Genomic DNA, 26,373 nt, shown 5'->3' on the forward strand with positions numbered 1-26,373 from the left:
TTTGCATTAAGAATTTTAGCTCAACTTGTAACATTAGGCAACATAAAAAGCACAACCCCCCCCAAAAAACCAAAGAGAGTAGAGCTGATTTTTATGGGTCATCAGGTTAATACTTTATTTTGTTTGATTGCAGCAAAGAGAAAGAAGGAGACAGAAACAAAGGGAGGGCGAGACAAGAAGAATGTTGGAAAAAGGAGACTACAGACTTTGGGAGAGCTGTGGCTACAAGCCTTTGTATCAAATCTAAAGACAAAGTCATCAGGCAACATTAAAACATCTTTTAAAAATAACATTAACATATTCTGTGGGCTCTATATGGCACAGTATTACCCTAGACATGTACACGATACCAAAACAGTTTAGCCACACTCCTACATCTATGAAGAGCTTCATAGCAAATAAAGCCATGAAAACTATCTCCAAGTCATACTGTCATTTCTCAAGAAACACTCAGTTACTGTTCAAATTTCTTATGCCATAACAAGGCACCTTAACAGCTGAAATCTGGCAGATTTCCATCTTACTATAGATAATTATTTAAATATCAAAGCAGAGGCACATTCATTTGAACTAAACATACAGTAAATAGTTGTATTATTACCACCAGATTCCAGTCCAGTCACTACAATACGTCGATTTGCATGCTTTTGGTCTGTATGATAACCATGATGGCAAACTATGGCATAAGAAATGGTCCAAAAACACAAACATGTCCATCTACAGGAATGGCTTGAGATAGTGAACTGGAGACAGCAAGGCTTTTTTTTTTTCTTTTTTTACATTGAAACTAACTCACAGAAAAGTATCCCAAAATAAACAAAACAAACAGGTGGTCCATATACAGCCAAGGGATACGCTGCTTAGGCAGATTTATTTTGGTTTTCTTATTCCCGCAGTCACTCGCACTCACACTCGTACCAAAAACACACAAAAGGCTTGTAACCACACCCGAGGGGATGCCCGTGTGCCCCCTGCAGTCGGTCACGCTTTGTTTTAACACTCCCGCCAGAATCAAAAGGTGCACCAGTACCATGACACGCACATGCACGCGCTCCGAAACACACGCCGCTCATTCAGAGGAGGTGCAGCGAGCCAGAGTGTGCTCGAGGGGAGTGGGACAGTTAAACAGCTCCTAGAGGTTAAAAAAAAAAAAAAAAAAAGCAAAAGTGGCTTCTAATTCTGTGTTGTGTTTTTTTTTATTTTTATTTTTTTTTATTTAGCTGTGGTCGATAATGAAGAACAAAAATTCAACAGAGATATGGACGCTCCAAAGGCCAGAAAAAGGAAATAAAGAAAAGCTGTGTGCACAATGCCAGATTTGCTGAGGATATAAACGGTTAGGAAGCAAGTGTTGCTCATACTTTGTGGATACAGAACCCAAGTTTACTGACATGTTCCTAGGACTACTGTTTATATGCATACCAGACGTTATACGGTTCTTTAACAGGTTATTTGTGTCAAAAAACAATAAAAAGGAACTGAAACCAACTCTACCATTAATGCAGCTGTACTTCATTAACCTCATGACTAAATTTACATTCATATTCTTAAGTTTACTCCCCCTTTTCACTGAAGCCACTTCCATCTGGTAAGAGGGCTAAACAACAAAAACAACAACATAGTTTAACGAAACAAACATAGAGAGATAACATTACACTTAACAAAAGGAGCCCAGGAGGGCATCTGGAGAGTTTCGGCCTGCCATTTCGGCTGCTAAGCTCAGCCTTTTCCTACCTCTTATTAAATGACACAGAGCAGGAAGGGAAATAGATCAGGCTTTTTTTCCCAAACCCCTCTCAATTGTGGATTTTTTTCTTTTCCTTTTGCCCCCAGCGTGATTTCTGCGGCGCCTTCTGATTCAGAGTCCACCAGTTTTGTGCCCACGTATTCCTCTTCCTATCCAGAAATAACTCAATACCCTGAATCCATTTTTCTTTTTCCTTCTTTCCTGTTGCTCTCTTTTTCCTGGCTTAGGAGATGGGGCCTTTTCCTCTTGCAATCAAAGAGGAAAAAGCTACACAAGATGAAGGCTGACTGGTTTCTATTCCTTTCCTTTTTTGAACTTGAAGGAAATGAGATGAAAAATGGAAGTGCAATGGTCTACCAGCTTTTAATTCTTACCCAGTGGCCAGCTACATTTCCAAAGCAGCTACATGTGTCCCCTTTAAGTGATCACTACTTTTCTATTTTGTGCACATAAGGTATAAACTATGGTGAATGCTATACAGATCCTACAGCGTCATCTGGACACAAAGTCGGCAAGTTTGTCAAGACTTAAGAAGCGCAGATGATCTGTCATTGTCATACACTCACGTCCAGCCATAGCTTTTTATTTCTGAATGATTTGGATATGAGGAATCACTTCTAAATGCACTTCTACACATTGACCTACAATAGCGATTCCAACTAGAGTAGGAATGCTGTGTGCGTCTAACACGGAATGATCTAGACGTCCATACGCACATTCAATCACTCGCAAACAGACACGCCTTCACTCACACACAGCAATACCTGCTTAAGCCCAATGCTGCATGCACAAATCCCTACATACATGTGCATGTACATGCTAATATATAACTCTCACAGAGCATCTCAACAGGACACTCCTGTGACCTCACTCGCTCATACAAAAATACACAAAGTTTGAGTTGCTTAATGCTCCACCTCCAACTTTGTTGAGTAAGGACTTCTCTGCCTCATCCCTTATCCAAGCCCATACAAGCCTTCCCTGAAGAGCGTTTACCCTCGTTATACGGTGACTATAAAGGGAAGTAGACTGAACTAAATTTTCACACAACTCACACACCCTGTTAGCAGTTCTTATTCTTATAGATAATATAATGAGTGGGAGAGGAAGATTAATCGAGCTTTAAAACTACAACACACTACAGGAAGACAGGAGAGACACGGAGAAAGAAGAGCTGGAGTAAAGATAGGGGACTAGTGATACGTCACTTCACTGTTGGCTTTTCCTCCCCGTTTCTTTGCTCCTTCCCCTCTCTTCACACCTACTCCTGCAATGCCTCTGATCTCTGTAGAATAAAAGAGAGGTGGGGGTACTGTGCAAGTGTACTGAGTGAGCCCATGAGCACACATCCCTTCCACTCCCAGCTAAAACAGACGAGGCTGTCCCCTTTGAACTATACTCCTTATAGTGCATCTGTGTCCTACTGTTTGCTGCTGCTGCTGTCTCGTTGCTTTTTGCTGCCGCCGCCGCCACCGCCGCCGCCGCCGCTGTACAGCCGGGGGTTTGTCACCAGGGGGTGAGGGGCTGCACCCATGTAAGGGCCAGCGGTGGCTGCGTAGTTGAAGATGGCGGGGAGGAACGGCAGAGGCTCCACCTTGTCTCCCCCAGGTCCCATCATGTTCACAGCCACAGGAAGTGCTGCCAAATTATAGGGGTAGGCTAGGAGCTGGGGCCCGTAGAGCAGCTGGTAAGGGTCTGGATAGAATGGCAGCTTGGCCAGGTCGCCGCCATTAGGTACTATCACTTTTCCCAGTGGGCCAAATGGAAGTGCCCCAGGTGGATATGAGGACATGAGCAGGTTTTCCTCCTGCTTCTTCCCAGAGCGGTAGCTGTCCGGCACAATGAGGGGTAATGGATAATCCTGGGAGGGGTAGCCAACTGGGGTGGCGTCCCCTTGCTGTGAATCTCTGGAAGAAACTGTGTCCTGGTGGTCTGGCTCAGGTGGTTGGGGGGCTCGGGGGAGAAGCAGAGCGTGTGCGGAGGGGCGGTCACTGGCACCAGCTGCTCCAGTGGGCAGCGGGAGCCTGTCGAGTCCTTGTGAACTGGAGTGAACTTGCCGGCTGGCTTGAGCTAACAGTCCAATAGCTGAGGGGGACCGGCAGGGGGACTTGGGAGTGTGCCTGTGTGAAGAGGGTCCATTCATAGTGGTTTGAGTGGGGATATGTTGGGGTGATGGTACAGGGCTCAAGGGCTCCTCTTTAGGCACCAAAAGTGGAATCTGGTCCTGTGAGGGATGAGCAACTCTACAAATTTGCTGGGCCCTCTCCATCTCTTTTTCTCTTTCTTTCTCAATTTCTTTGTTCCTCTCCCGTTCCCTCTGTCTCTCCAGCTCCCACTCAGCCTCTCTTTGTCTTTCTATCTCCCTCTCTCGAGCTAGTATGGAGGACATGGTCAAGTCTTGTGCTTCATTTGGAGAGGGACTCCTGGACAGGGACTGGACTCTGAGATCTTGGACAAGGGGCGATTCCTCGTAACCTGTATGTAGAAATGTACCGCTCCCACTCTGCCTCTCTCTGTCCATAATGACCCCATCCCGTCTCATGAATCCCCCCTCAGAGATGGGAGTTGTTGTCATGGAAACAGGAGGAGCAGCACTTGTTATTCTGGTCTGTGATGTCATGGGCACATTTGGAGAGGTGTTGGTGGATGTCACAAAGTGCAAAGGGCTGGGTATTCTGTGGAGCTGACCGTCTAGGTTCTTTTTGCTGGAGGTGCGGTAGTCGAGACAGTCAGGTCCATTCATGACGAGCACACTCTGGAGAGTGGATGGTGCGGCAGGCGTGACTTCAGGTTTAGTTGGTTTAAGCTTAACTGGGTTTTCTAATGGAGGGTCTGAAATCCGTGGTCTGGGTTCTCTCTCTTGAGCTGGAAGTGAGAGTTCTGCTAGTTCGGGTTTTTCACTCAAATCTAATTTCAGACGTTCACCGGTGAGTTCGCTTGGATGGTCTTCATGCTGCTGTGATGCAAAACAGCTAGCGCCACTGGGCGGCTCTGGTGCTGAATAGCTGATAACCGACACAGAGAGAGCACTAGGAATTTGTCCCATTTCAGTTTCTGGTTCCGTGCTACAAGTGTTAACAAATGTCTGTGATGCTTTTGACTCTGAGTCGTTATCTTCCTTTTCTCTCTCTGGAGAACTGCTCAACTCATGGCGTCTGATATGGCGAGTTAGTGCTGAAGATGTCTTGCACACCTTATGGCACTGTGCACAGGTGTGTCGTGATAGTGCTCTTCTGCTTAGACGACTTGGACTAGAATTACTCCCTCCTAAGCCTACTTGCCCCCCTTTATCTTCATCATATGTTGCAGTCTCAGGCACAGATTTAATCCCAACTACAACTTGTTCACAACCTTTAGGTGGCACAGAGGGAGCCTCGGTGGGCTTTGGGTGCTGGGCTCTCTGGTGGTCTTCCAACTTGTCCCTTGAGGGGAAAGTGGCTCGACAGAAGAGGCATACAAACTCCAGCAGATGGCTCAGCTCGTGCTTGTCTCGCTTCCTAGGGCTTGAGAACCAGCGGCCACATGTACCACACTCTGCTGCATTCCCATTAGTCCAAGGCCGCCTCTTTATTCCTGTGGGAGCCACTGAGGTAGACAGAGGAGGCTTTGGAGAGTGCACAGGAGGGGTGGAGACCTCATGACGGGCCTCTTTAACCTGTTCCTCTGAATCTTTATTTTTGTCTTTCAAAGGGGCAGAGACATTATCTTTCTTTTTTTCCCCCTGCTTGTCTTTGCTAGCTTCTGACAGTTTTTCAGCCTCCTCCATTGTGCTGTCTTCTTCTTCATCTTGTGATTTCTCTGTTTGTTTATTCAGAAGGCTCTTAAGTCTCTCTGCCCTCCTCTTCAGTCGGATGGAGCGCTTGTATTTAAGTTTCCGTTGCCAGCTCTTTACCCTCTGCAGATGTGCTTGGGCCTTCCTCTTAGGCTTGTAGGAGTAATATGGTCGCCATAAATTATCCTCCATGTCGTTGTCACTATCCTGCTCACGCACCTCCTTACGGAAGTAATACTCCCTCACCCGATCAGGAGATTTGGAACTCTTTTTCTTGCCCTCCTCCTCCTCCTCCTCCTCCTCTTCCTCCTCCTCCTCCTCTTCTTCACAGTCTTCTGCTTCCTTATCACCCTCTGCCTCCAGGTTGGCTCTGTTCTGGAAGCGATGTTTATGGTGATGGTGGTGGGAGGGGGCTTGGCGTGGTTCCTTGGCTTCACGTAGGGATGATGATTCACTCCGTTTGATTTTTGGAGGAGAAAGGCTCTTGTCTCTCCTAAGGTCAGTCTCTGAAATGCTTCGCTTCACTATGGCCTCCTCACCGATGCGTACAGTAATCTGGCACAGTGGCCCTGCCTCTTTGGCCTGTGAACCCACAGCTGCTGAAAGGTGCTTTGAGATTGAAATATTACTCTTGCTATGAGACTTGCGTGATTTGTGAAATAATCTACCTGTCTCTGTGTCTTGTCTGCCTCTTGTGCCATCCTCTCTGGTATCTAAACTGTCTCTTGACCTCTTTCTATGATTATCTGTGCTGTCCCTTAGTTTTTTGATTGGCCGAGGACTGCCCTTGAGTGAAGTGTGACTGTTGCCAGTTTCAGGAGATGGGCTATGGACTGGGCTTTTTTCGCTTCCAGATGTAACCTGGTTGCTATGCACAATGACAGAGGATGACACTGCTGTTCCATGAACTATGACGGAGGGTTTTGTATGACCATATGTTATTACAGAAGGCATGCTCATTTCTGTGCCTCGACCAGTCTTGAGAGTTTTGGTTTTGCTGCTGTTGGATGTTTTGAAGCTGCCACTGCCTCGTCCCTGCTCTGACTCAAGGGCCTCACTCTCATGTTTTCTAACTTGGGGCACATCAGTCTGGGGGAGGGGGGTTAGTGCAGACAGGTTCCTGTGCTCAGCAGCAACAGAAACAGGGAAACCATCAGGAAAGGCATCAGGATCAGGCTTTAGACTCTGAGGGGGGGCCCCTGTGATGAGACTTTGCAGGTCCCCCGGGCCCAGAGCACAGCCCAGGCCAGGCAGCGAGAGGGAAGGTGTTTCAGCTGGTGGCAGTAGAAGGCCATTATGCAAGCTGTCGCTGTAGGTCTTGTAGGGTCTCTTCTGGGAGCGCATAGGGAGAAGACGGTAAAGCTTGAGGGCATTAGCTTTCTGCTTATAACCCCCATTGGCTGTCTTTTCACTAGAGATGAGGCTGGGGTTAATCCCATGAATGGTCTTTTGATGCGTCTTGAGATTGTAGTAGGTGGCAAAGGCATCCCAACAGAAGATGCACTGGTATCGCCGCTCTCCTGTGTGCCACACCTCATGCTTTGTGCGGTACTCAGCCAGGGCGAAGACCTTGTCACAATAATGGCATGGATATTTGCGCCGCCATGAGTGCACATTTGAGTGACGCTTCAGGCTGGATAAGGTCATATAGGAACGCTCACACACAGAGCAGAAGTAAATGACATTGCCATCTACCACCTTCACAAAATGGTTCTCATCACCCGCCAGCAGCTCTGCGCCTGCTGCATCATCACCCTGGATACGTGCCAGGAGGCTTCGTGCTTTCTTCCCAGGCCGCGCCTTGCTGATGTCTGTTTCTCCCACAATCACTCCCCCCTCCACTCTCACCTCACCCTCCTCCAGTGGCTCCTCCTTTGGCTGTACAGTGAGAGAGGGAGGGCGCAGGCTGTTGGAGGCCAGGCCTGGCACCCTGCAGGAGCCCTCGTGGGATTGCAGTCTCTTGCTGTGGATGAAGACTTTGCCACAGTAACGGCAACTGAGGGCGCGGCTGCCACGATGCAGCCGCATGTGGACTGTGAGGGAGGAGGCTGAGCTGAAAAGCCGATGGCAAACCCCGCAAATCAGCTCTGGCTTCAGGCTGTCGGTGGGGGAATAGGAGGACGAGTGCGGGGGTGCTGTAAGACCTTCAGAAGGTGGGGGAGGCGGTGGAGGTAATGGAGGAGGGAGATGGAGGGTGGGTGGATGAAGACTTGGTCCATGGGGGCTTCCCGCTTTTCCAGCTGGCCTTCCTGTCAGTTTCTCTCTCCTGTCTGCATCCCCTCCTCTCTGATAGGCTGACGTGCCCAGACTGAAGAGAATCTGGGCAGTCTGAGAGGGCGAGGCTGTACCATTGGACACCCTGCGCCTCTCATCCCATCCATCCCCACCAAAACAGCCCCCCATAGGCCCACTGGAAGATCTTGGGGGTGACCTGTGAATCTGAGTCTCTGAACTGAGTTTGGAGCACTTAAGAGGAGGCAGGGATTTAATATCCTTCCTGATAAATGCAGACGCTGTCATGGGAGATGAGGAGGAGGATGGTGAAGAAGATGGAGAGCTGTCGTGTCTTGGGGGCTTAAAAGGTCTGTGCTTGACGTCCATGGTGGCATCCAGTTTCCACAGTGACCCTTTGTCTGAGCTCTTGGAGGATGGTCGCCGACGATGGGGGGAAGGGGAGGACGAGGAAGAGCTATGACAGTGGCTTGGTGAGGTCAGAGACGTTGGGAGAGGGGCTGCACTAAGCGGGAAGCTCAGGGTGATTTTTGCATTTTTAGGTCCATCACCCATATCTTCCAGCTTGTCCTCCATCGTAACCTCTCCACGGCTTCCAAGCCTTTTTCCCTTCATGTCCAACCACTCAGCTTCCTCTTCCTCCTCCTCTTCAGACTGAAAGGCCACACTAGGACAGTGGACTGGTTTGTGTAGTTCTTCAGTATTACTCAGGCTGTACAAACTGACAGGTGGACGTAACGGTGAGGAGGTTTGAACTCGGTGAGGGGTGTTAAGAGCCACTGAAGACAGCAGCGGGGAAGACAACGGTGACAACCGCCAACTTTGGTGGAGTGCGGCGTCCTTAGCTGCAATATATGAGGGGTCACAGCGGGAGGTTAGGCCAGGAGCCAGGTGATGTTCTCTCAGATGTGGCTGAATAAGGCCCTCATGGTGGAGGTCCCACACCTTCTCTCCGGACACCATGACCAGCCCCCGAAATCTAAAGAAAAAAAACAGAAAGAAACTATAATCCAAATGAATGAACCATCTGTACATTAGCATAAAGAAAAAAACCTAAGATTACACCCGAAACGTTTGCACAAGCAATCATGATCCTGACGGAACGCTTTTAGAAAACGACAAAGCGAACCAAATGCCCCAGCAATGCTGAACTCCAACTGTTCAGCCAGGAATGGTGAGTGAAAGGAGGGAGAGGGCAGGGGGAAGGAATGAATCTGCGGCAGTGCTGGTTTAGATTTCAGCGTGCCAAAGCCAAGCTTTCAGAAACGCATTCCAGAGATCCATCTCCCTCTGCTGTGACACAACATTCCCTATGCCTAATTGGAGGACGTTCAGATTTAATCAAGATTCCCTCAGAATAGAGTGCCGACTTACATCTGTGGCCCTAACACGCATAAAAATAGTCGCGCTCTCTTGCTGCTTGAGCAAGAGCCTTGTTAGCCATTCCTGGCAGGGGCTAAAATGTGCCAGGCATGATTCTAACCATTCATTTGTGAAGGCGGAGGGAAGGAAAGAAGAGAAGAGGAGAAGGGAGGAAGATTGCATGCATGTGCAAAGAGAAGGGATGTTTTTCTACCCTCTGCATCCGGTACAATCTGAGCTAAGCTGCAGAAGATTAGCAACAAACTATTCTCATTTCCATTTAAATTTAACAGCTACGTTAGTGGATGCGGTACTGCTACAATCTCCCATAAGAAAGCTGCAGATGCACAGTTTGCTGTTAGCATAGAAATGCGTCCGTGTGTTCAGGACAACAGATTGGAGAGAAGAGCGGCGACACTATAAAGCTGTAATGATGCGACAAGAAGAAAAATCCTCAGTCATGCTTTTCTGCCTTCGTTTTCAAGCAGCAAAGCAGCCAGGAGGGCAGGCCGCTGTAAAATTCCACAGGCAGCCCTGAACAGGCAGAAACTAGGTCAGCACTGTTATTGCAGAGGAAAGAGGAGGGAGAGAGAAAGAGAGAGGGGGGGGAAAGAGGGTGAGGATGAGGGAGAGTGAAAGGGTGACAGAAACAGAAAGAGAGTGAGGGTTAGTGAGACGGCAGGAGACGGGGGCACTGAAAAAGACACGCCGCACTGTCAGACAGACAGGAGCCCAGGCAAACACTGACCCGAGCTGCACATACATGCACCGTACATACACTCCTAGATGCCCGCAAGCAGGACACACGGGCATAAACAAAGTAGTTCAACATGGACGGGCCCCACTTGTAAATGATATTCAAAAGTGAAAGGTGAATCTGAGTGCAGCATGGCCTCCAACTGGAACACAGCTGGAGTGATGTATAGTCAACAAAGGGAAAACATAAGTGCCTTTTAATGACATATTCAGTGCATAAACAGGTCCGTGCCTTCTCAAGATATACGTCTAAAAAAGAACAAAGGCCCGCGATCCTGTCTCGCCATATTTGGGCGCCCTGTATTGACACAGGCCTTCATTGTCGCTCACATTTGTTGCACAATAAACACTGAGCAGGAAATCCCTTATGGCAAGCGACAGCCTGCTACAAGTGGGCAGACACACTAAGAGACAGTGCTAATTCAAAAAATTTCACCATCTCATCTGATGCTCGCGCCGCGGACAGGGAAATGCGTATGACGCCCCCTCGTTCTTCTACTTTATCTCCCTGTGACGCACACAGCTGCTGTACAGGCAGAGGCTGCACGACACGCTGTCTGACTGTGACAGGCAGCGTTAACACGCTTAAGCTGGACTGAAATTACTCACACACAGAAATCTGAGCGCAACATAGAAAAGGCAGCAAATACTGTTTCCAACCTCTTCTTCATTTATGCAAATGAACGAACACACTCATCAAGACACATTAATTTGTCTGTAAAACTCGTAGGCACAAAAACAAATGTGACCATGAGGACCCTGAAGCAAAATCAAAACAAACAGAAAGCCTGTTCCCACACCTCTCTGCAACAGGATGTTCTGCACAAATAAACAGGGTGGTTGGTCTATAAAGTGTTCATCTATTTCAGCTTGTGGCAAAAACTTCATAACACGAGCAGGTGCTCAGCTGGTGCAAAGCAAAGAGGACTCGCGTAAGCGCAGAGCACGGCGTACCAAAAGCGAAAAGCTTTCACATGACTCCTCACTGATGGGACGAGGGCACAGAGGCACACTGTCAGCCTGCACTGATTCTATTTGTGTTACATACCAAACGACAAATGTCAGAAAAAAGCAACCTCAGCTACAGCTTTTTATTCAGAGGATTTTATTCAGAACTTTTTCAAACAAAACAAATCAAACAAACGCGTAGATAAGTCTCCCTTTGTCAGCGCAGCGCGACTTTTACACGTTCTGTCGCGGTTCGATAATCCGGCTTTGATTTTGCACCTAAAAGTTTCAAAAGTTTTTCTGTTTGATCCTGGCAAACTTTCTCATTTGCATATGAAAACCTGACGCTATGACCATGGAAACCCTTAGTTGGTAATCTACTGAATACAGCAGTCAGTAAGTCAGCAGGAACATCATCACAGCTAAAGTGGACTTGCATAACAGGCGGCAGGACGACAGAGGAGTTTGGCTGGTACATCAGCTTAAGGCCTTGAACCAGACGTTGAGCAATCTGTTTATTCCTCACTGAAACTGGTGCTTGTGCTGATCGGCAAATAGCTGTTAGTAACCACGTTAGTTTGATTCAATTTTTTTCCACCTCAAAAGAAAAGTTCAGCAAAAATGCAAACCACAAGTATAGTGATTTTGTGGAGACAAACTACTTTTAGGATGCTTCACCCGATCATCATTATTACCACAGCGGAGGATTAAAAGGTCGGATTTTAACCAGCTAAATTCAGTGATTCAGAACATAAATATCTAACATTTGTTCTGATCTTATTTAAATATTTTAAATAATTTTTAAATTATCTCTGCTGTTCCAAGTCCTTATTTTTTAAGACCAATTTTCATAGTGCAAGCCAGATTATTGTACTCGACAAATTAGCTGCCAAAGAATAAAAACGCAACATTTCTACAGCAAAGTAGAGGCATTAAGACTGGTTGTAAACAAGCCAACAGCTGAGCGATGATCTGAATCACTTAACTGAAACTATTACAAATGCACTTCAGCGAAGCTGTTTACGTGAACACAAATATTGAAATCAGCCTGATCTGACACTGAGCGTACTTTTACCTCGCCAGTTCCACCAGCACACAGTCTGCGTAATGTCAAAGTGAGCACTTGTGAGAATACAGCAGGTAATTGTCTGGAGATGTCCTGCCTCCTAAACTTTACCCAGGCACCACCCTCGTCTAAACCAAACAGAGTGTTTCCAGTTGTGAGAACACGTCTGACCCGCACAATCACCTGCAGTGTGCTACATGTGAAAGAAGGGCAACCTCAGACAATGTCTGGACCCGAGTCTCCCAACATCACACGAGAAAACCGCCTGACAGTGAACACATCTGACGAGTCTGTGAGTATCCCTCATTGCAAAGGAAGCCTTTAAAGAGTAAGAGCAGCTCGACGCTGATATACGTTGTGATTTGTGCATTTCTCTTTTTCAGTAATATAACTAATTTAATATTAACAAAGTGAAATGGTGTTACTACTAAAAGGAGTGATGGTAGCGGGGAGTGCCCAAAAGCAGAATGTGGGGGGGTCTCGGTGTTCCAGCCGGTGAGCCAGCGGCGAGGAGCATTTGGGAAGAGGGAGGCGTTAGCAGGGCTTTCTCCCCACTGAGGCACAGCCAGAAGGGTCCAACTATCGAGGCAGCCGTTGGTGTGTGAGGACAAGGCCGTGTGTGCGTGCGTATGAAATTGTGGGTGTGTAAATAAGGGGAGGGGGCATTGTTAGCAACAGCAGCTACTGGACTCTCCACAACCCCCCGGCCAACAGCACATGGTTGAGCCAGCCAGATGGGATAGAAGGAGGGAGGGAACGAGGGAGGAGGCGAGGGGATGTTGGTATGGGTCGGGGAGTGGTTGTGGTGGGGGATGTAGGGGTAACTTCAAACACATCTCATGTTCACATTTTATGGTTTCCTTGTCTTTCAGATCCCCCTCAGCGTGACTGGCAGCGCGCCCCCACCTCATGTGTAAACTGCCGTGTTGTGGTGATTTTGAATGCCAGGCCACGCACCAGCAAACCTCCACATGCCTAAAACGACGTTCTCTCCATGCTCTGTTAGCTCTCAGCCCAGCACGCAATTCTCATAATTCCGCTCACTGCAGCAGGACCATGGGAGGCATTAGGACACAGTTTAACCAAAAAAAAAAAAAAGCACCCCTGGAGAGCAGCAGCACAACACCGGTGACCTTTTTGAGGTAATTTCCCCCAAATCATTTTCAATTTACACTAGCAGTCCCTGCTGCAGGCTGTGTGAAAGCCCTGCTGGAGTTCTGAGTCTCAAACAACTGAGAAGCATTCAGCATTAGCAAAGCTGAGTCAAAGTGTTACAACGGCCACCGTAAACTGCAACCACTACGGTGGAGGAGTGAAGCAGAGCGCTGCAGCAGCTTCCTGAATGCGTCCACATCTGTTCGTCACTTTTTAAAAATAAATTGTAAACATTGTCAACCGGCTCAAAGATGGCAACATCTGAATCTGAGCGCTACAAAGAAAAGGCCCAAAGGCACATAATTTATCTAATGAGTGACCTTCACATAAATGACTGAATTAAGAAGACTTTGACGGCGATGACATCACTTTCTTTTTTACACCACAGAGCGGCGAGAAACTACACTTCCTATTGTCTGACCTATGACCCCGACCCTGTGGCAGTGTGGATCATATTTTCCATACGTTGAGCACAGGGGCTTGGCTTGGCATCCATGGAAACCAGGAATGTGGAGTAGCTGGCAGCAGATGCTATGTTGTTTTGGAAAAGAAGTAAGGCTTTCAGCAGCAACAACAGTGTTAGGGACATCAATATACCCTCGGCTGCTCGACGTGAGAAAACCGACAGCAAAACAACAGGCTGGTAAAATGGAGGACGAGTTTGGCGACCCAAAACTGAAATAAGAGACGAACCCAGCTGATGGAGTTAAAGATCTTTACCATCGCGAACATTTAAGTTTTTCCTCAGAAAACACTTCTACTGATGTTGTTAGTAAGTTTAGGCAGGAGAGGGAGACTGTCCCAGCTTATTTAGAGCCCCCCCCCAAAAAAATCCCACCTCATGTTTAACGTCTGTTCTGGAGTGTGTTTGCCACCGTCCCCCCTCCCACCTGCGGTGAATCACGGAAATGCAAAAACCTTAGCTAAATTAAAAGTTTCATCACAGTCGCAAAACGAGTCATCGCTCTTGAAAAAGAACTGCGTGGTGCGTCAGCAACAGAGGGGAGGATGAGGGAGACAAGGCCTGTTACTGGCGCACACACACACACACACACACACACACACGCATACAGACAGACCTAACACAGGCACACACACTCAGAAATATGCTTCCAAACACACACTGTATAAATACACACACCCAACAGCACTCACACCCCGAAACGCGCAGAGTAAAATAAAAATCTTTTCCTCCTCTTCATGCACGGAGCAACCGCCGCCACACAGCAGCGAAGTGAAGCAGAAAAACAAGCAGGAAAACAACAGAATTCAGCCTCTCTGCCTCTAATTCTCTCAGTCTGTCTCTCAGGAAGGCAAGCATACAAGAGAACGTACCTCGGAAAACCTCCTGCTGCATCTCTGCTGCGATGTGTTCTCTCCCCTCACACTCCCTCTCTCCCCCTCGGTCTGTGTGTGCGCACGTCTGAGTGTGTGTGACGGAGAGGGAGCGAGCGCTGGGAGAGGCGGCGCACACACACACATGCACACACATACAGGCAGCAGTGTGTGAAGACAGAGGGCAGGAGCGATTCTCACACTCGAACTTGCTTGCTCTCCTTCACTCACTCCCCTTTTCTTGGTCTCCGGCTCTCTTCGCCTCGCTCGCACCAGTTTTTGCTTCTGAAACACGATTCTCGGTGCTTTTGCGCTTTTTCAAATTTCCAGCAAGTGAACACCCCACCACCCTCCACCCTCTGCACCTCCTAAACCGCCTCCCCCCCACTGAATCCAATCTTCTTTTTATTTGGAAGTGTTGTTCTCTCTCTCCAACATGCATGCACACGTGCACGCACGCACACACTACTTTATATACACAAAGCCCAGCGATAGGGAGAGGGAGGGAGAGGCAGAGGGAGACAGAGTGGGAGAGCAAGCAAGCAAGAGGACGCCATTTAAGCAGTTTGTTACGAGGACTGCAAGTCCCCAAAATGGCTGAAAACAAACAGGAACCACGCCAACTCAAAAAACCTGGGCACAAGGACAGACAGACAGACTGAGGGAGGGAGAGGGGAGACAGCAGGAAAGTGAGACAGAGGCAGGACAAACTGGCGGCAGTCAGATGGCGGATGGGAGCACTCAGTGAAACAAGTGAAGTTGAGGGAAAAATGGAGGCATTAAAGAAGCGATTTAACACTGCGCCTCCATAAAGTTTAGAGCGTTATGAGCTGCAGCAGAGGCCGCGATATCCTGATTCCACGTCCCTGGTATGAGTCAAGTCCTAAAACAAACACTGGATACTACAATTCCCATAATGGGCTGGGTCCAAACGTACAATCCCGCCCATTACAATTTTTCTAAAAACAACTGGTCCAATGAGCGCCGGTGGAGATCTAACAATTAGTAAGTCAGCTGTGATGGCCTAACGTCGTTGTCAAGCCTTCATCAAGCTGCGCCACGTCCTGAAATGGAGGAACAGAGTCCAATGTCTTTCCTTTGCTCTGCTTAACTTCTAACACCCCACCAATGTGGGGACGCTGCAGTCCTAAAAGGACGTTAAGCTCGGGCGGATAGTCCCCTCTCTAAAATAAAACCGGTTGAAGCGACGGTAACGTCAGACTGAATCTGGAAACACAAGACGTTTCCACATATAAAAACCAGAAAATTCAGAGGACTGTGCTGAAAATACGCTCCAGACTTTCTCCTCTGTGGCTGTTCACATATGCACTTCCCAGCAGGAGACTCCCACAGCTGTAAATACTCTGGAGAAAGCGGCTACCTTTACCGCCCACATACATGCTCAATCATCACTCTGAGGCCAGAGCAAATGTAGCGGACTTTTGGGTTTTTACATGCAGCTACCTCCGAAATATCTCTGGAAAATAACGGGGGGCAGCAGTGCATGTCTGAAAATGGCCAAAGAGCAATCCAGCTTGATGACTTCTTTAATTGGACTGTTCCTGCGAGTCAACTCTTCATATCGTTCATAAGAAGCCTGCTATGGTGGGGCCACGTTCTTTTAAACACCAGTGAAACCATTTGAAGCCATGGGGTCTCAGGGCCTAACGTCCCATAGTGGTGTGTAACATTGTAACAACGTATTTTACTGCTTTGAAAAGCACTTGCAGGCTAATGCACGAGTACATTGTAAAGTGTTTTAAATCTGTCCAATCTAACAGAGGAGTAATTACTCCAGGTTGAAAATAAGGTGAAACCTCTGGATCATGCGCCGCTATTGTGCCAACATGATGTCCTAAAACAGTGGCCAGAACATTATGCTTTGGTCCCTCCATACATTATACAACTCTGTCAGAGTCTGGGAAGCACAACCATGGGAAAGCTTTGGTACGAAAAAAAAAAGAAAGTGAAAAGAAAAGAGGTGGTTTAACAGGCACAGAAAGTGGGGCAGGGACACTGATCGACTGTCCATGGGATCAGCTAAAAGGGTTCAAGTGTTACCACCGGTGATGTCAGTCATATGAATGAACTGCTTTTAGGTCAGCGGGTTTATTCGGGGCTGAACTAGAACTACAGGCGACACGCTACTGTTGTGTTTGGCGATGCAACTTCAGGCCTGAATAGTTGGATATCATTTCAGATTCATCTGTATCCATGTAAATGCCTGACAACAACAACTCCCTCCGCTCCGGTTTCTGCTGGCCGGGCACGCCACGGTCAGTGGAAATTCCATATATCTGTGTTCCCCCTCTGCGGTCTTTGATCAGGAAGTATTCTGTGAGCTGTAACAAGAGGGCAGAAAAGTGCCGGTTGGGGTGGAAGAATGTTCGAGTCCTGTTATGCTTCAGCCCCATCATACTTCCCACTGTCCTTTTGAGTGGAGTCCGCCCCGTCCACATTCCCCCCAGCAACTCTCCCACAAGTACACACCAACTGAACCTTGACGCCAACAACCCGCCCTCCTCCTCCTGCCCTTTCCCTCTCTCCCTCTCTTTCATCACTCTCTCTCGCACTCTCATTGTACGCTGCCACACTTGTCTCCATGGGAACCGCTCTAGGATTGGGTGTTGTTCCTGTGACCTCTCTGGCTCATGGAGTTGGACAAACTTTTTTTCTCCCCCCCCACCGCCCCCTTACTCCATCCTCTCTCATGCACTCTTGCACGTCTTCAAAGCATACTGGGTGTGCGTGATCGAGAACACGAAAACTGGAAATAAAATCATGTCAGTAAGGAAAGACAAAGAAAAGAAACCCTTTGAATGTGTGAGACAAAAACTGCCCGTTGGCAAAGACAATGGTGTGTGTGTGTGTGTGTGTGTGTGTGTGTGTGTGTGTGTGTGTGTGTGTGTGTCTTACAGGAGGGCAGCCGCTCAGTCCACACATGTGTACCAGCATTGTTCTGTGGCTGCAGCCAGTCACCGACTCTGTATTCTGAGACACCCCGTTGTCCATCCGTGCCTATTCATGGTTGTTTGGCTGAACGTGATCGTAGCTTTTCAAGCTGTGCTATCAAGCGACACGCACACACATCTGAATATACAAAGGTGTAGAAACTGACGTAGGACTTTGGGTGGAAATGTTCAACCATCATCTGATCAACACGTATGAAAACAACGGCTGAATTGAAGTTACAAATATTGTAGTTTCGCGAACACTTTACCAAAAAAAGATTCTCTTGCCAGATTAAAATCTAAATGGGTTTAAAGGAATATTTCCTTTTAGTATGTTTGACAACAGCACTTTCCACAAAAACCACAAGCAGTCTGATATGGTTATACACACTGTCAGGTAACCTGTGCAGTTACTTCTTTCCTTGTTTGTTTGTCCTCTTCGAGTAAAAGATATTTCTCAAGTTATTGAGCAGTAGCATCGCTCCAGCCATGTGTCACTAATGTGGAGTTTAAACGACTTAAAGCAGCAAATCTCAGGTTAAATTCTTCTCTGCTGTTACACATAATGTGTCTTGAATAACACAATTTTGAAAGTTAATGCTCAATTTAATATTTTTTTAAATATTAAACACTTTTATCTTATTTGATTTTGTTGTATTTTATTGCTGTCACTGTTCTTTTATTGTTTTTATTTGTTTTTACTTATTCTTCTCTTTATTTATTACCTGCTGTAAAGCACTTTGGTACATTGTAACGATTGTTTGTAAAGGGCTGTATAAATAAAATATATCTACATTTACATTTAATATGTTTCATGAGAATTAAAGGCAGAAATGCAGGCTCTTAAAAATGCCTTTTTTCCTTACCGTGCATCCTGTTACATTTAAATAAGGGAATTATCTCTGTCACAGTGCACTGCGCAGTAAGGCGATCCTACACCTGAGCGGCTGTCCTTCAGTGAGTTGGTCTTTTCTCTGCTAGTTCTACCTCACATTTCACGACTTAAATGACAGTTTGGGCAGGCTCAACAAACTACAACCTATCAGGTATCTGACTTGACACAGACTGATATCTGGCGCTGTTCCTTTTGGTTTCTGGTGCTGGTGGCACCAAAGAGAGAAATGCTTACAGATTAATCACACTTTTTACGTCACAAACTGCGCAACGTAAGTGTTCTTTTAAGTTTTAAATCAACATAAAGTCATATTCGGAAACGACATGAGGTGATAAATCAATCAACATCATTTGTATGACTTAAAATTGCAGTGGTTGATTTTTTGGCCACTTGATTATTCAAACGTTTAAGTTCTAACATCTGCCGAATCCAACACATCTTTGGCATTCAGTTGAATTCATGACTCTTCATGCTTCATGCCTCATGACTTGTTGAGTCAAATGTTAATTCTTATTGAACTTAACTCTTGAGAGATACATATACGGGTTAGAGCTTCTAGAGAAAAGAAAAGATGGCGTTCTTTATGGAGTTTCAGTTTAATTTACGGCTGTGCTTCAGTTTCTCCTCTTTTTCTAACACACACACACACACAGCAGATAGTGTCAGTAGAGACAGTGAACCCATGTAAAGTGAAAAATAACATTCTTCTAGAGTTGTCAAGAGCTGTGCACAAAAGTGACAGCCCAATTAAACCTTCGAGAATGGGACAGCAATAAGAGGAGCTTATCACACCGCATGTGCGTTTATAAAGCATCTTTCTCGTCTTGTTGACCACTCAAAGGTTGAAGAAACACTCCCCCATTTGACTGAAATACATACAGCCTTATTTCCTACTTATACGCACTAAGTAATGACCACATAGCTCTACGAAACACTCTCACACACTCACGCTCACACTCTCAGACATGTAAACTGTACCTACTGAGCCATATTTACTAAATGCAGTATCTTCCCCATCCGCTGTATGTTTTACACGTCCACTTCATCCTTGTTTGGCTACCTTTAGTTGACAGGGTCATATTGCTGAGGGAAAAAATCCAACCTCATAAATCACAGGCTTTATTACCCAATGTTATTTCTCATTTTTAAATATTGACTGAACGACAAAATGCCAGCACTTTACCAGACTGATGAAGCCACTATTGTCAAATGTCCCATGTTTATGTCCCCTGTGTGGGACATAGTATTACTGTGGCTGAAAATGACACCATAAAAGCAGTCCCAGTGAGCGGCTTTAGAGTGAAACACTGTCTGATATCAGATGATACTTTCTCACACTAGCTGTAACCATCTTAGCCATTTCTATGGATAAATATTTTGCTATTCCCAGCTTTAAACAAACGTAATGAAATTTAAGCCAGAGACTATTTTGGGATTTTTTTTTTGTCAACAATGAAACTCAACAGGGTACCTTTAATTAATTCAGACGTCAAATCTGCCCCGTACTGACCTGCAAACTGTGCTTTGTGGTTCCAGTAAAACAGTGGCATGACTCAGCCGTCTTGTAACCGACAAGGAAGGAAAAGTTCACCATCCTGGCCAGTTTCCCAAAATGCACGGTCACACCTGCAGCCAGGCTGTTTTTCTCACAACGAGTTCATCTGAGACAATGCTTTCCATGGGTGTTGTGTATCAGATCTATGGATTGATGTTTACTTGGAAGTGGTGGCTACCACCATCTAAAGACATTAGTAACACAAGCAGAAACACTGCATAGCTCTACACTACATAAAGTGCGTTTCTTCTTACATTCAAGTTGTGTTCCTCCTTGCACGGATACTTGTGCGAATATATCCTAAGGCATGTTCGAGTGTAAGTAAACATCCTCAGTCATCTGAAGGAAGGGATGACTAACCTGCTCTCCAGCTGACTTGGACTGAGATCAAAGTGGGAAGTCAAACAACGTTTGAGGAGTTCAAATGTCGGTGGCTTCTTAAAGAGGAAGCAGCGACTTTTTCAGGGCCGACGCGAATCCTGTGTCTGTGGCCTGCAAAGACACACATGAGGACGGAAAAGCAGAATGAAACCACAGCACAGGCTTTCTCTGCAAAGCACATGAGCAGAAGAGCAGAACAAAGGTTTATACTTGTTCCAGACATGAGCACAGATGAAAGGGTGTTTAATCCCTCAGCATTGTCTCACAGATACAGCAGCGGTACATTGGGTAACCTGATTAAACCTCAGTAGACAAGGGAGGGGTGAGATGAGCGTGCTGGAACATGTCCTCAGCTAGCACTTCTCTGTTGTTTATAAAGACATATCAGGGCAGCAGCTCAGTAATGTGCAGCTCCAAATCTCTGCCAGTAACAGTGCAGAGGAGACTTTTCAAGTCAATTTCAGAGCAGTCAAAGGTGTAGAGAAAGACACTTTAAAAAGTTGTTTACGAAACAAAACTATGCAAACAATTTGTGTAATTTTCACATGAACTTTGTTAAACTGTGTTAATGCTGGAAAACTAAAGGATCTTTTATTTTTTTGCTTTAAAACGGTGCCGTGCATCTGACACTAATTGCACGTATTTAACATGTCAAGCAGAAGCACGATTCATGTTTTGCTTTGTTATTGTTTAAGACGGTAAAAAAATGAAATGATTGGGACACCAACATGGGATCACAAGACGAGTAAAGACTGTCATCAGATGATTGACAAAATAGGAACACCGGTAGAAAACACCATTTCCACACTTATTTCCCATTATTGATTTTTCTAAGGACTTACTGTGTAAGATTGCTTTTGCAGTTCAATGTAAATCACCTTTAGATGACTTAAATCATTTAACATGGACGTGGAATCCCAATCAAATGACACCAGAGTTAATGGGGGAAAAAAACTGCTGATCGCAGAAACATTTGGACCCCCTCCCCACCCACCCACCCACCCACCCAAGCAAACAGAACCAGTATGCCGAGTTGAATGATAAAATCACTTTTCTGTAATTGCAGGGAAGTGGAAGAAGCTTTCTCTGCATTCTGAATGGAAGAAGAGACGAAACTCAACCATCTGAGAATAGCTTTAATTCTCAGAAGAAGAGTTAGCTGGTTGAACACTGAAGGCCTGGAACACACATCACTCAGAGGCTTTCATCGGCACATGTCTGCAGCCCACAGTATTTAAAGGCTCTGGATATGTCCTGTGGGCACACTGAAAGATAGGATTCATCCATGTATTTGATAAGTGATATTTAACTGTGACACGGCCGTGTTAGGCGGATCCATCGAAGTATCAGATGACGCAAAAAAATGGATATATTCACCAAACTCTTCGATTGAAAAAGCAGACGCAGTGAGCTATAAGAAGCATGTTTGCGTGAGCGGCGCAACACTGCTGAGTCCCACAAACTGTCCCTGGGCACACGAGATATAAGATGTTGAGGGGGGAAAAAAGAAAAGGATTCACATGGGTGTCGGGAACATGAGAGAATTACAGCTGGCATTTTATTTACAATCAGTTCGATGTGCAATAAATCGCTGGCAAAATCTGGTTGTGTAAGAGGAAAGAAAACAGCAGAGGAGGAAGAGAAGGTCTGGAGTGTGGACGTTACCAAAGGAGACTAGAAAGGATAGGTGGAAAATCATCTGGGAGGGGTGCCTGATATGGTGTGGAGGAGGGTGGGAGGTGGGGTGGACGGCTGTTTTTTCCACTGCCTGATAGAGAGAGAGAGAACAGCTAAATCAAATTAATTAGCTCCTTCATCTCCAGGCAGCTACTCAGGCATGTTGTACTGGCAATGGACGGCAGTTGGGAAGAGAGGGGGACTGTGAGCGTAAGAGAATAGGTGAAAGCAAGATAGGACACGGTGGAGGGCTGAAAAGCCTGCTGTGTATGTGCGCCATTCAGGAGGACGGGCAGCAGAGGGGAGGGGTGCATAATTCTCTGATAAGCATGAGGGTTGTTTTGCTGGAGCCGCAGCTCAGCTGTGAGGAGGAGGAGGAGGAGGAAGTGGCTGCATGTTGGCTGAGAGCTGCTGCGCTTCGGGGCGATGGTACTTCCTGTTTCTAGACAGCCTGTATTTTGAGGGAACTGTAAACAAGCCGACTTTTCTGCACGCCTCTTTAAATAGCACACAGGCACTTCAATAAGAAGCTCGAGTCCCTGAAACACGAGCAAGTCACACGAGATGGAAGGCCTTCTGAGTTATGACAACAGTTATCAAGAATGAAATCTTAAATCACTAACCGCAGCGCTGACGTAGGAATGAAAAAAGAAAAAGGAATAGGAAAGCAGACGATTTTAGGTAATGACAGCAGAGCCGACAAACCGTATGAGAAAGGAGGGACGTCCAGGAGAGAGCCGCTGGAGACAACATGTGGCCATCCCTGAAGCTCTGTGAGAGATGAAGGGAAGGGAGCATAAAAAGGGAAGTTGGGAACATGAAAGAGGGAGTCAGAGAAAGTACAAAGACGGCTCGAGTAGTTAGAAAGACGATTCTTTGTGGGAGGAAAAGCAGTCAAATTACTACAAGGTTTGACCGTGCAAAAACAGGTAGATATGCCAAGTTGATTCACAATGACAAGCATAAAAAATAAGCTTTCCTAAAGCTTAATGAGTGAGAAGAGAATGACAGTGAAACAAAGGTGCATGGCAAACGAGAGCAGGAAAGACTGTGCCAGGGGTCAAAACCTTGGAAGAGGAAAGCACCGGACAGCTCGGTGCAGCGGCGTTACCCAGACAAGAGTTGGCCGCACTGAGAGCCCAAGATTAGCACTAAGCCGATTGCAGCGCGAGGTGGGATCGGGAGCAATTAATTTAGCACCCAGATAGTTCCAGGAAGAGGCTGAAAGAACTTTAACAAAGCATAGATCTCACACAAAATTCTGGTGTATCCTGAGTGTCGGGCACTGGCTGACTTAACATTCCTGAATTCTCTGCAAACGAGCCGACTGAAAAAGAAATCCTGCATAAAAGACAGAGGCTGAGAATATGGAAGGCTTCAAAGAGCGTTTAAATGACGGAGGGAAGGATGAAAGAAAGATGAAGACGCTTGGCAGAGGCTGACATCTGCCAAAACAAACACCTAAAGAACAGGACATTCTCTTGTGAACAGAAATGGGCTGGCCTGTTCCAAAGGGCTCTCAGAACATGTCTCCGACCCTGCGTCACCCAGTTTTTATTACAAAACAGCTTCCTGGTGCCTAACTTAAGGGAAAATGGAGCCTAATTTTCCTCTTTTTCTCCCTTGTTGATGTATTAACAGATCCACTCTTATTTTACCAGCAAAATATAGACTCCTAACACCCATAACTGGACACATTTACAGTTTTGGTCTGTCAAATTATGATTAAGTTGTGATGATCCTGTGAGCAGGTGTTCTGATTTACAAACTTAACTAAAACACAAAATATCAACGATAAACTCCGCTAATACGTTTTATTCAAAGTACAGAAACACTTTTAAGGTTTTAGATAAAGTTTTTTTTTGTCGGGTTGCACTTCACACACAATGGTGAAATAAGCAGAGTTTAGTTTAAGTTTTTAGGATTTTAGATTTTGAATCAGCTTGAAAAAAAAACAATACTCTGCTCCTCCTACAAGGCTCTGCATCTGTGTGTCCCTCCCACCCTCCTTGCTGCTACAAAGCAGCCCCTCCTCCCCTTACTCCTCTCCAACCCCTGAGAACACACACTGTCAGGCTGACATCACCAGACAAGAGCTCCCCCTACATACGTGAATTTTAACCTCTCAAAGACAAGAATTTCTCTAGAAAAAGACACGTGTGGCTATGTTGACACATATAAATGGAAATGAAATGCCATGTGTTCACCATCCGTCTTCATCCACCCGCACAGATGGTGTAATAAATGCTCGGCTACCAAATCTATGACAGTCCGTTGATGTAAGACTTGTACAACACTTTCTACAGATTTAAAAATAGAAAATGTGGCCAATAAAATAATCAAAAAGGCCAAATTAGAGCAGCGTTTAACATATTATAAGTTAGCAAACAAAGCACAATCTTTCTCAGACCTCTGAAGCTAAATTTAAGCCATGAAATGATGACATCACTAAGTCAGACATCATTTTATACAAATCAACAATGTAAAAGAGGCTCATAGGTATCATGAGCAAAATTAAGTACCAAATCTACAATTTAGTGTTGTATCATCATAGGTACACATTGAAATTTGAGTGAACAATCATAAAATAAATTCTAGGGATGTCTATTTTATTTTCATAAATCAGAAAATTTTGTGTAAAAACTTGCTTCTAAACTAATTTACAACAACGGCTGCAAGTTAGGCAGACATGTGAAATAGAAACAGCTAAACAAATATTAAAATACAGTAGTCGTGTAAATCTGAAAAAAAGTCCCTCTTCACAGTGTTTGGGTTTATTTTAGTTCAGATTGTTTCTCACAGGAATTTTCACATTACAACACTGATGTAAACACTCACTCCGTGCACGAGTCACAGGCTGATCAACATGCATCTAATACAATTTATTTGATTATCAATCCAAACAAAAGGGGGCATTCACCTCTGGTGTTATGCTGACATTTTGTGGGGATGCATAAAGAACCACGTTAGCTGTTTTTGGCACTTGCTTGAATTCCTCTCTGGTTACATACCTGACACATTGGACTCTGTGCACCAGCCCTCTTGGAGCGGTAGAGGGAGCACGTTAAGACAGCCTCATGGGATCGACATCCGCATTGAAAATATGGTTGTGCAATATCTTTGCAATGGCGGTCAATCTCAATATGAGCCAGAGGAGGGAGCCAACTGGTCAATAAGGAATCCTTTGTATACTCATGGTATAGCATGGCACATGGTGAACAAAGTGATTTACTGTCAGTCATCTCTGCATTCCCAACCTCGCAGGCATGCAGATTTGTAAAAACTTGTTAAAATGACACAACAGTTTATCTGTGAGTAAATGGATACTGTAGATTTGTCATCCGTCCGGCTTCTTTGATGCTTATCTTCATGGCTCTGTAGAATGCAAAAGATAGGAAACTGGCACGCTTATACTAGTGACTGATGGGAAACCAGCTACCGGTCTCATTAAGTAACTTTAACATGCATATGCATTTAAATAACACAAGAACACCCTTGAAATGATCCACAAAGGATGAAACACAACCCATCGAATGGCTTCATAATCTTTATTTCAACAAAAGGCTGTAGCAAGTGTAATACAATATGACAACAATGTTCTTCTGGGCACTGTTACAGACGGTTCACATGATAAACACTAGACAAGATTGAGATTATGCAACCATAGCAGTAAGGGTAATTTAACCACTATTTAGCTTCTACTTCCACTTCATTTTAAAGAAGAGACACCTCACAGCAGTCAACATGAACATATTTCAGTACTCAATACCTAACAGCCCACCATTAGTAAATAGAGTATTAGATTTATGGCCCTCAAAAGCTCTTACCTTAACACTGGTTAAACTTCAAGTCGTGGAAAGTAGAAAGGTATCAACACAGACAAAAAGTTATTTGTTCTCGTCTCTTACTTAAAATATTGTCTAACAAGCTAAAGACATTTATCTCTCTTTGAGGACAGGGCTAATACTTGAACTACTTGACACACCAAAACTGAATAATGACTAAATAAAAATACCAACACGTCTTCTCTGTCATGACCGAGGTACACTGAACTATTAGTAACGAAATATTAAATAGAGCGACGACCTTATCTGTTCAATAACAGACCGAAATACGCGTAGTTGGCTAACAAAATGGCTTCAAGTTTCCATTTATCGACGGGGAGCCGAGACTACTGGAAATCCTGGCTAGCAACCTTCCAGGCACTTTCAACGTTTAATAACTTACCAGGTTCACAATAATAAAATAAAACACTGACCAAGTCCTTTCTTGTCTTACCACGAAGCTCGAGTGTTTCATTATATTGTACAGGGTGATCTGGCTCGACAAGTGAGCCAAAAGAAAAGAATATTCCAGACTCCATCTTTCCTCGTTCACAACAAGAAGCCGAACACCGCCATGTTGGCCGCTAATGGAGAAGTATGCTAGTTGTTGTAGCGGTAACAACGACCCTCAAATTAACAATAAAAAAATCATCTCGCAGACAGATATCACTGTGAATTATGCAAACCAACTACACACGCAATTAGAAGTGGCTTAAA

General features: G+C 45.5%; 1 protein-coding gene across 6 annotated transcripts; it reads right to left on the reverse strand.

Moving 5' to 3' along the window:
- Positions 1–85: 85 nt before the first annotated feature.
- Positions 86–25,203, reverse strand: zbtb4 (zinc finger and BTB domain containing 4). 6 transcript variants are annotated; one of them, XM_075450570.1, is made up of 4 exons: positions 24,844–25,203; positions 22,538–22,603; positions 20,135–20,266; positions 86–8,730 (listed from the first exon to the last, which is right to left on the reverse strand). In XM_075450570.1, the coding sequence occupies exon 4, from the start codon at positions 8,712–8,714 to the stop codon at positions 3,168–3,170; it is 5,547 nt and encodes a 1,848-aa protein (XP_075306685.1). In that variant the 5' UTR covers positions 8,715–8,730; positions 20,135–20,266; positions 22,538–22,603; positions 24,844–25,203; the 3' UTR covers positions 86–3,167. The 6 variants fall into 6 exon arrangements, with proteins under 6 accessions (XP_075306685.1, XP_075306687.1, XP_075306686.1 ...); XM_075450572.1 differs by lacking the exon at positions 22,538–22,603; XM_075450571.1 differs by lacking the exons at positions 22,538–22,603; positions 24,844–25,203 and having other exon boundaries at positions 20,135–20,278.
- Positions 25,204–26,373: the final 1,170 nt, after the last annotated feature.

The sequence above is a fragment of the Odontesthes bonariensis genome, chromosome 19 (genome assembly GCF_027942865.1).
Source record: "Odontesthes bonariensis isolate fOdoBon6 chromosome 19, fOdoBon6.hap1, whole genome shotgun sequence".
NCBI lineage: Eukaryota > Metazoa > Chordata > Actinopteri > Atheriniformes > Atherinopsidae > Odontesthes > Odontesthes bonariensis.